Source organism: Anneissia japonica, unplaced genomic scaffold (assembly GCF_011630105.1).
Source record: "Anneissia japonica isolate Jap-2015-1 unplaced genomic scaffold, ASM1163010v1 scaffold1306_len716249_cov185, whole genome shotgun sequence".
In the NCBI taxonomy this organism is placed as follows: domain Eukaryota; kingdom Metazoa; phylum Echinodermata; class Crinoidea; order Comatulida; family Comatulidae; genus Anneissia; species Anneissia japonica.
Window position 1 is genome coordinate 139650 of NW_022708971.1, and position 11215 is coordinate 150864.

Here is an 11215-nt window from a genome sequence, read left to right on the forward strand (position 1 = left end):
TATGAGCACGACCCATTGTCTATATTAGAACACTTCTATTTAGTAAAATGCTGAATATTAATACTCTAGTGTCGCGAGTTGACGTCAACTCTTAATTTTTTTATTTGGTGAGATGATTTAGTATGGGGAGTTTTCAAGGTGGCGAATTTTCTAAGGGCGAGTTTGTAGAGGCGAGTTGACTGCCAACGCACCACACAACGTAAGCATGATCGAATTCGAGTCAACTCGGCACTAAGTCAACTTGGCCACAGTTTCGTGGCCCCCTAGTATAATACATTTATAATTATTGTTTTAAAATGTAATAATTAGCACATTGACATAAATAAGTTTAACTGGGTTTGTAAATACTATAGGCCTCAAAATACTGTGCCGAGGCTTGGGCCGAGTTGACATTTATACCGCCCATGGTTATAGTAAAAACGCTGAATAGTAATACTTGAGTGTCTCGAGCTGACGTAGAAACAGTAAAAACGAGCGTTGGTACCGTGTATGCCAGTCTACAACAAGCGTTGCCTAAATGTAATAAATAGCACACTGAAATAGTCTAGTAAATAAGTTTAACTGGGTTCGTAAATAATATTGGCCTCAAAATATTGTGGCTGAGACATGGGCCGATTAAATGTAGAAATAGGAAACCTAGAAATGTAGTAAAAACGCTGAATAGTAATTGGTAATAGAGCGTCGCGACATGCGGACGTTGGTACGTGTAGGTTAGTCTACAAACGTCGCCTAAAGTAATTGATTTAACCCGGCAGAACGAAACTCCGCTTTCAGTCGTCTTAGGCCCTTGTTTTTTGACAAACAATGACCTTTCAGAGGTCAAATTGCTGTTAAGAATATGAATTGGCTGCTTCGCAGCAATAAAAGGCAAGACCTTTTTATATCTTGTTTAGCGAACCCTCCAATAACGATGATTTCGAATAAAAATAAAATGTTATTTTTGGCCAGCGCACCTGGCACCACGAGAAAATGGAAATTTCAGAAAAAAAAAGTTTTACTTTATTTTTATTATGCCTGACACGGTCTTGAAATCTGCAAAAATAATATATGTATACAGTATTTCTTCTAATTATGTAAATTTAAAGCATTTAACCATCCCATTACTACACCGTGTACATTCACCAATAAAATTTTATTTTTATTTTCTCCTCCGTCTGGATGTTTTTGGAAAAACTATTTGCTACATAATAAAATAAATTTAATTTCAATTTTTTTTTCCACCTTCGATAAGTTTGCGAAACAAGGAATAAAAAATTCTTGCCTTAGAACTAATAAACACGCACTAGCGGCAGTGACATAAAGAATGGGCCAGAGGCCTTATTGAAGCATTTTGTATTCTATTTCTTACTTATATCAATAATTAATGGCATTTTATTGAATTTTGAAGAAGGGGGAGGGGTAACATTCCTCTGAATGACAACATGATGATAATAGATATTATGAAAGATGGGTGGCACCAGGATTTGCCCGACGGGGGGCCGAGGTCCACGGGGGGGGGGGGGGGGGTGATGCCTCCGACGAGGGGTCAGCTTTCCCCCAACGAAAGCAAAGTGGGCATGGTCGAGCTCCATTAAAAGGTTTCAAAACTGGTCCAGGGGGTAAGCCCCGAAAATTTTGAAAATTTAGGGGTTATACAAAGGCTTATTTAATCGATTTTAGAGTTTACTACAGTATGTAGAAAATACATATAATTTTTTTTTCTCCCCGACGAATTGTGGCCGGCGGACCAGCACTCACCAACGGGAAGGGGGAGCCTGTCCCCATCCCCCCCAATGGCACCAGCCCTGATTAAAGACAATAGTATTGGTAATAATAATAAAATGCAGTATTACCTTAATACCATTTCCCATAAATAAAGATAAAAATATATTTTTTATATAAAAACCCCTATGAATACTTATTTCAACTAGGTCTAAGAGAATTAATATTAATATACAATATTTATACTGACTGCATCATACAAACTACAGTAGTTACTGGCCATTAAAAACCTTACTACAAAAGTATGTAAATAGAAAATACGCTTAATTTAGGTTTAGGATATATAAATAAATACATAAAAATACTCTTGTAAACACAAGTCAAACACAGCTAAAACAAATATGAACACATTAAAATACAGTATTTAGAATTTTCATTAAAATATCCCTGATAACACTTCCTAATACCAATTTCAATAGTAACTTTATTATGTGAAAAATAGGGGGGGGGGAACTATAAAGGCACATAAAATATAAACCCTAATCGTTCCTTATATTAATATAAAAGCATATAAGTATGTAGTTTTAACTTAACCCTTGGTATTATGTATTAATGAGAATGTGACATTCCTATTATAATATTTATTTTATAGATTTTTATATAATTATGAATATATATTATTTTTAGTTATTCCTTATGTTTTACAGCATATTAATCCTGAACTTCACAATCTTTATGTGGCACAAACAAGAATTCTACCTGAATTTACAGTTCCTATTACTCGAAGGGGTGGACTGGGACTTAAATATTTACTGATCCAGACCTAAGCTAGGGAAGAGCTTGCAGTGAGGCTGCACTCATTGTTAGGCACTATGGGTAAATTAGAGACAGTTCCATACCATTTTAAGCACTTCAAATGTATATTTTATACAATTTAATATTATTTTTGTTCATTCAGGTAATAATTGTCATTTTTCTCCTCTAAATAGGAGTCATACTCCAAAAGCACATCGTCAACAGTCCACAACCAATTGAAAGATACGCCAATTCACCACCACATTTTAAATAGGTAATTCCAATAAATTTGCAACTGCAACTCACAATTTTGCTAACTAAATATTGCAACTAACATTTTTAAAGCCTTATGTAGTCTAATACTTTCCACAATGAATTACATTACAGTTATCATATAAATTGAACACTATGTTTTAAAACATCAATACAGTCTGGATTTGCAACATGTCAGAACTCCAATGAAGAACCTGCAGCACGCCTTGAAAGACAATCAAATTCTAGAATTGATTTTTTTTTAAATTTCATATGTGGCAAAGACAAGCCAAACCAGTCACTCGTCGCAAAAATCGATTTTGAGCTATTAATACAGTGTTACAGAGTAAAATAATAGCTATAAAATGGTAAAAAAATCATTCAAATCGGACATTTCCTTATGAAGTTACAAGCGTTTAACCACACAGCTGTTTAAAGAACAATATATGAGAAATTAACCGACAAAGTTTATGATTTCAGGCATTTCTCATGCATAAACTATCTTTAAATCCTTAAAAAGTATTGTTTTAACATTGGAAATGGGGAAAATAACAGCATAGAATGATGTGTAGATATATAAAGGTTAGTTTAGTGCAATAAAATAGATTTTTTAAAATTTGACATTCCAGCATGTTTTGGCCATTTTCTCTGAAACACGATTTGCGACGAGTGACTGGTTTGGCTTGTCTTTGCCACATATACTAAGATATATTGCACATTACAAAATGAGAAAAAGACACCTAAACTAATTAATTACACATTAAAAATACACCTAAAACTAATTACATATTAAAAAAGACACCTAAAAAAAATTGCATCATAAAAAAAATTAAAGATGTTAAATAAAATTTAAAAATTGACCTCTATAAAGCAACGTTCTGCAAACCTTTAGTACTGGCTCCCATAAACATTTCAAGTATTTAACCACGTCCACCTACAAACTGGGGACAATTCGGATGGATATTTTCCTCCAAAAACTAAGTTGTAAAATCAAGCCATTTTTAGTATTAACTATTGAAATTCTTGAATTCTTTAATATCTCTCTTGAAAAATTGTGAACAAACACCATAATCACCTCAGTGCCCCGCCATGGTTGGGGCAGCTCCAACAACATTTTAAGGCATTTCATCTCAACAATATATGCCTGAAAATGGCACTCTCACAATTTAAAAACATACAGTATTGTAAATTTAATTCAAAGTCTAAACACAAACAATACTTTGTTTTTTTTCTTGCTTAATTAGGGTGAGATATAGTATACTGCATTATGTTCAGTACAAGATTATTGGGGCTGTTTCAAGTTTTTTTTTTCTTAACTCAATACATCTCAAGCAGCAAGATGCTATCAATGAATGAGATATAAAAGAGATGTCTTCAAAATACCATCTTTTCCATATCAATACAATTGAATTGAGAAAGCAAACAGATAATTTGCAGTCAAAATCAAACACAATTGATGTAATACATTATACTGAACATTCAGAATCATAGTTCAATAAATAAAGTAGGAATGATCTTTCTGAATTATTTTGAAACCTTGGCAAATTTTGCAATCATCTGCTGAGAGGTGTAAGAGAAAATAAAATTTAGTGTCCAATTTGTTATTATTATCTCGTTCCTAATTTGTTTGTGTAGTGGTACTTTTCGATTATTCAACTGTAAAATTTAAATAGAATTAGCCGCTCTGAAAATGTCAGCGTCACTGTGATTTTTGAGTGTCTCATTTTTGGGATTTTTACCATAGTTAGCGGAACGTGGCAATAAAGCTAATATTCCTGATCTATCTGCTTTATTCTAGCCATTAATTCCTCTTTTTCTGAATCTCTATGTTTCAACATTTCCCTCAGATCCTTCTCACCTCCTGCTTGCTTTATTCTAGCCATCAATTCCTCTTTCTCTGAATTTGTACGTTTCAACCTTTCCTTTAAATTTTTCTCATCTTCCGCCTGCTTTATGGTAGCCATTAAATCTTTTTTATCTTCGACATTTCTCCGAAGACTTTTCAACAATTCCTCCATTTCTTCTCTTCTTTCATCGGTTTTTAGCTGATCTTCATTCTCACTTTTAGCTACCCTCACAATTAACATTTTATTTTCCTCTTTAGCTTGCTTTATCAAAGAAACTAACTGATTTCTCTCTTGCTCAATTGCCTTAAGTTTCGGAATTAACTTTCTTATACCATTGTCTGTAGCAGTTGGAACTTTAACTGTTGCTTGCATCTTCTGGATTATAGACACATTCTCTTCATCCCTTTCTTTCATCTCTGCCATTATCTGCTTCATTTCATCATCCATTTGTTTCATTTCTGATATTTTGTTTTGATAACGCTTGCTCACTTCCATCATACCCTCTCTTTTCTCTTCATCTCTTTGCTGTGTATTCAACAATTTTTCTGCCGTTGCTTTCTTGAATTTGTTTATCTGATCATCTTTATCTTCGTTTCTTTGTGACATCAGGTTATTCATAAATGCTTGTTTCGTTACTTCACTTTTATTTAGTTTTGATTTAGTTTCTTCCTCCTGCTGCTTCAGTATTTCCATCATTGTCAGTTGCTCACTTTCTCTTGCCTTTAATTTTGAAGCATTTTCTTCACTTTCTTGTTTCAGTTTTAACATTAACTCCTCCCTTTTAGCTTCTCTTTCCCTAAGTTGACTCCTTTTCTCTTCGTTTAATGATTTAAGATCAAAGATCAACTCTTTCTTTCGATCTTCCCATTCTTGTATTTCAGATTTGTTCTCTTCAATTCTTTGTTGAAGCTGAAGGTCTAAAGCCTTTTTCTCCATGTCACGTTGTATTAGTTTGCTTTTCGACATTTCTTCACTCCGTTCAAACATCATTTTCAAGTTGTCTTTGTCTTCATTCATTTGATGCCGAACATTCATCAGAAACATGTCATCATCTTGTTTAGATGCCATCGTAAGTTGATCATTATTGTCAAGAACCTGCTGTCTCAGTTTCAGCATGTGTATGTTGCCCTCTTTTTCCATCTTGACCTTTACCTCCTCTTTGTCCTCATCCATCTCTACTTTCAACTTTCTTAGAAATAACTCCCGTTGTTCAGATATTTTGTCTAGTTTCAGCTTACTATTTTGAGTGTCCTGCATTATGGAAGTAACTAACTTCTGAAATTTTCCAGGTTCTTCTTCACGTGTTACCACATTTTCGTTACCATGTTGCTTAAGCTGAGTAATCAGATCATCTTTATCTTCCTTATTTTTCTTAATTTTTGACATCAAAACTTCTGCTTCATGTTTTTCTTGCTTTATTTTAGCCACCAGCTTATCTTTCTCTAATTTTCTTTTATTTAATTCAGCAATTAACAATTTTTCTTCTTCACTTTTCTCATCTTCAACCTGTCTCTCAGAATCCACCCCACTTTCACTTTTACTTTGAGACTTCTGCCGCCACAGTTTTGCTAGTTTTCTAACTAGCATTTTGTCTGACAAAAAATAAGAAAGATATTTTTTTAGAAAAAGAATTGATCACAAACAAACGGACACTATCCCACTTTCAAAATTATAGCTCTAGAAAGAGTTTATTCTGTGAGGCATAGAATTATGCACACAGGTTTTACAATTTTTTTTTTTAAATTTTTTTTTTAACCAACTAAATATTCATGCTCTTGGCCCTCACATCAGTGTTAATGGACATGTCAGGGTCATGCAGGAAGTTTAGGGAGAACCTTTGACAGTATGGATTTAAAAGGCTTATTACAGTTAAATCAATTTTTTTTTAGAGTCTAGTATTTTCTGTAAATTTTTCCAAATAAAGTTTTGTGTGTACAGCTCCATGGGGCTGTAGAAACCACATTATCTCACTTGTTAGTTGTAAGAGTAAATCCAGTTGGAAAAATAACTGGATGAGTCTACAAAATATGATCCCCATGCCTAGATACTGTAAGACCTTATGAGTTGATTTCCCGTACGATTAAAAATCGTAACGGTACTGGGTTTGGTCTACAGGAGTTTGTGCTTCGAACAGGTCATTCCAATCATAGAAGAAGCCTCTTGATGGAGAAATTGTACGTTTTTAGCAAAGGTTTGCCTAGGTCGAAACTAACTCCGGCTATATAAATTGATTAGAAGATTGAAAATGTTATTCGTGTTAATGAATAGATAAAGATTACTACTATGTCCATTCTTTTTGATTTAATCTATGTGTATTTACCTTCATAGTTTATATTTAAATATTTAAAATTGTTAATAAATTTATTTAAAATACTATATAAAAAATAAAGTAATCATTAAAGTTTATGAAAATAATTGATATTTTAATAAAGCAGAAGATAGAAACATGTTAAATTCCGACACAAAGTATACATATTCCTATTTCTAGAGTACAGTTAAAATATGTAAATCTGTATTAAAATGATATAGAATTTATAATAATATAAATAGAAATATTATGCGTAAATATCGTGAGTGGATTTCCCGTACGATAAAATTATTGTTATTTATTTGCTAACATCATTATATTTACATTTAAATTTAATGTATTGTTTAAGTATGAATTACTGTCCATGTAACATTAATCTTTTCTATTAAAATTGTATATTTTAAATAATATAGTATATAGGCATAGCCTAGCCAAGGTCTATTACAGGCAGGCAGTAGTACTAGTACTACTCAGGACTGGCATATTGTTTTAGTTACCATATGAGAGCTTCCTGTGTTAAAAACATGATTTACTATACTATACTTCTTTATAATACATAACTTTATAATAAGAGAAATCTGTATATTATCGGTACCTGGAATATAGTAACAACACGACAGCTACTACACTGCATAGGCCTATTTTAATACACTACTTAGGTAGGCTTTTCTTTTTCCATCTTAATTTCAGAGGATAAAAGCATTTTTCAATTTTTTTTTCAATCATACAGTGGTGTAGACTAGTCTTTTAAGAACATTTTGCTGGAAACCTTTTTTGGATACGACGCCCTGTTATGGAGTTATGGTTTTTTAAATAACATGATGTCAGAAAATCAGCCCAAAAGCTTATGTTATTTCTGTTGGTTACGCACCGCTAATTCGCAATGTTTGTCATCACTTTAAGATGTCTACCGATTCGACAAAACACTTTGTAGTTACTGCCGAAGATAATGATTATCATATGACACAACAAATATTATTACGTACTGGCATTAGGATGATTGTACCATACCAAATCAGCCTATTTTATCACAAGCCTGTTTCCTAGACCAGGGAGTTACTATAACAACTCCTAGACCAAACACAACAACCACAACACAAACACAGCACCGGCGGGATTCATGGCCTAGGCCAACTACGACTACGTGAATCCGTCCCTTTTAAAATAGTATCACTTATGACTTACCAAATTATTCTTTTAATATAGGCCTAGAAAGCAATAGACCAAATATAAGAGGAATGAGTCACGAATAAAGTCTAACCTATATTCTAGGCTAAGAACAGAACAGTACAAAAACTGTTCTTCGTGCATCATCTCCATTCTCCAATATCCATTCTCATATTTCTTTTCAGAAATTCAGACGTGCAGATTTGGGTATGGCGAGCACTAAGAGCAATAAAAGTGTTACATATTCTTAGAATTCATTGAGCGTATCCCAAGACCTGCAACCCAGACTTTTCCAGACTAAATAATCAGGGGTGGCTCCAGAATGGTAATTGCAGTAGCCGATCATTTCGGTCGCGCTTCGTTTCGGTCGCACCTCACACTTCGGTCGCTGGCGGTTTACTAGTATTTCGAACAAATATATGGAGCGCCGAAGGAGTTGCGAAAACGCAACATTTAATATGCCAGGCCCTATATAATTAGTTCGTCAATCGGTTTATCATAGGCCTAAGTATTTCTTTTAATTTCAGTTTTGCTATCTTTCTACTGGCAACATTTTATCTTTCTGCTAACATATTCTCTTTCTTCCATTTACGGTGATATAGGACTATTCATGATTGAAACATGATCTTATGACAATGGAATTTAGTATGTGCTTCATGCTATTCTTTTCGTTGCGGGGAGGGCTGGTCGAGCGTCGTTTAAAATGTTCATTCATTCATTCATTCATTTCTATGTACTTTTATTTACCTTTTCTTTTATACGGTACATTTGATAATCACGTTAAAAAGATGAAGGGCAAGATCCCGAAAAGCAAAGGCGTGAGGTGGGCTGCCCTCATATACAGGAAACTATAAACGATACAAGACAGGACTGGCGAAGAAAAAAGAAGAAAGAAAAAGAAAAAAAAAAACAGGACAATACAAAAACGACAAGAAACAATGCTCAAACAAAAAACTCATCAAACCATAAATAGCTTAAATCTAAATTATAGAAAGAAAACAAAATTAGACATATTTAGAAAGTATTTTTTTTTTTTTTGTTTTTGTTTTTTTTTTACCTGGTGGTAAAATTTATTTTTGAATTAGAATTTGAAATAGTAAAAGGAAGATTATTCCAGGACTTCGGACCTGAGAATTGGATATTATGTTGGAAGGAGGTTGTTCTGTGGGGCGGATGTGCATTGATTAAAAGATCTGGTATTATGGTTATGATAGTTATGAATAAATTGGAATAGTGTTTGAAATTGAGGAGGAAGGAGAGAATTTACCCTGGAGAAAATAAAAACACATTGTTGAAAATAATTAATTAATGTCTTGGAGTTTTAATTATTTGAGGGAAGAAAACAGGGGATCGAAGTAGGCTCGTGGAGGGGAATTCGTTATGATCCTAATGACCTTTTCTTGGAGAACAAAACGCTTAGTTAGATTTTAAGGGTAAGTGTTGCACCAAACAATATCATACAATAATTAAAATAAGGAAGAATCAAGGAGCTAAATTATAGGGGGAAGGTTTTTGAGGAATTAAGGAAGATAATCTACTGTATATATAATACCGATACTTTTAGAAATTTTGTTCTCAATTTTACAAATGTGCTTCTTCCAATTAGGTGACTATCGATATGAACGCCCAAAAAATTCATGTCATTAACAAGGGGGATGGTTCGATTATTTATTTTTAGTTGGTCTGTATAGTTATCAAGTTATCTAGTGGAATTATGAAAGACAATACAACTACACTTCTTCAAATTAACAGGAAGTTTGTTGGCAGAAAAAATATTCAAGAATGGTGGTCAGGTCCACGGGGCGAAGCCCCCGGAAATTTAGACAATTGGAGGGTTTCAAAGGCTTATTTAATCGATTGTAGAGTCTAATAATTTGCAAAATACATATAATTGTTGTTGTCCCCGACAAATTGCGATATTTCTCCTCGACGGGGAGGGGGCGCATCCCCTGCTACATGTGTCGAAAGCATTTTGCCCGTCCATTATTGTTTGGCATCTCTGATTGCCTGGAATAGATGCTGACAACCTATTGAGCCGCTTATCGGTCAATGGGTTACAAGATTTAAAGTCGGCGTGGAGATAGAGTCTGCCGAGCATAATGATCATCATATGGGACTCCTCAGGAAACAACCCTTTGGGTTTAGAAGGTCATTCTTTGCTCTCCTTCCCCTTTGCTTTTCCTTTCTTCTTGGTTTCCTTTTGATGTTTGATGTTCTGTCCTCTGGTCCTTGTTAACTTCGTTCTTGTCTCTTTTTTTTTGTCTGTTTTCTCTTTTTGGTTTTTCGTTACTTCTGTATGTTATGTGTTGCCTGCTTGTCCCTGTAATCGTCTTCTGTTTCTGATTCTATGAAAAGTTTTGGTGATTTTTTTTTCCTTTCCCGCCTTGCCTTTTTGCTTTCGATGTAGATTATGATGTATTATGTAATGGGGATGTTACATTTTCTTTGTTTCTGGTTGGTTATTTGATGTTTCTACGGAAAAAGCAATAAATAAAAAAACAAATTGTGCCCACCTCAGCCAGACCATGGCTGGGGCTGGCTGAGGTGATCAACATTAGTAAATATGGCACCTCTAAATGCCCAGAAATAGCAGCTGGCAAAACTGTGATCCTTACCATTCCCATCCTATACATTGGCAGACAAAGTTTTAAAGTTAGTGGCGACTATAGTTCATACCAACATAGTTGGGGCTGATGTGAGCGAATTTTGAAAATATGGCACCTTTCTAGACTGTCGGGTAATAGTCTTCCAGGGACCCTGGTTCGAGAATACTGTGGGGCCCGTGCATAAATTGGCCGAGGCAGGTCAGGCTAACAAAGCTTATAAGTACAGTTAACAAAATTATTCATTAAATGAAATAATCAAAACCATCTCCCCGCAAAACACCATCTCTTTATTTCTGAGTCTAGAATTCGGGGACAGAAAAATGTTATTTATGAAAGCGAATTAATTACAACTCTTCAGATCAGAAAATTCGGATTCGGTGTGATTGCAGCTTTATAATTCTAAAACATACGGATGACTACCAGTATACTACTATAGATTGTCAGTTTAGTTTTAGTTTTCTAAGGTAGAAAATAACTCATCGACATAGAAAATAACCCATCGACTATAGATTGTCAACTTTTACTTTTTAGTTTTCTAA

At 34.0% G+C, this 11215-nt stretch overlaps 1 protein-coding gene across 1 annotated transcript; it reads right to left on the bottom strand.

Annotated features, from left to right (window-relative positions):
- Positions 1-3997: 3997 nt before the first annotated feature.
- Positions 3998-8278, bottom strand: LOC117106624 (trichohyalin-like). The gene is made up of 2 exons (XM_033248017.1): positions 8089-8278; positions 3998-6187 (listed from the first exon to the last, which is right to left on the bottom strand). The coding sequence occupies exon 2, from the start codon at positions 6180-6182 to the stop codon at positions 4515-4517; it is 1668 nt and encodes a 555-aa protein (XP_033103908.1). The 5' UTR covers positions 6183-6187; positions 8089-8278; the 3' UTR covers positions 3998-4514.
- Between the last annotated feature and the right edge of the window lie 2937 nt (positions 8279-11215).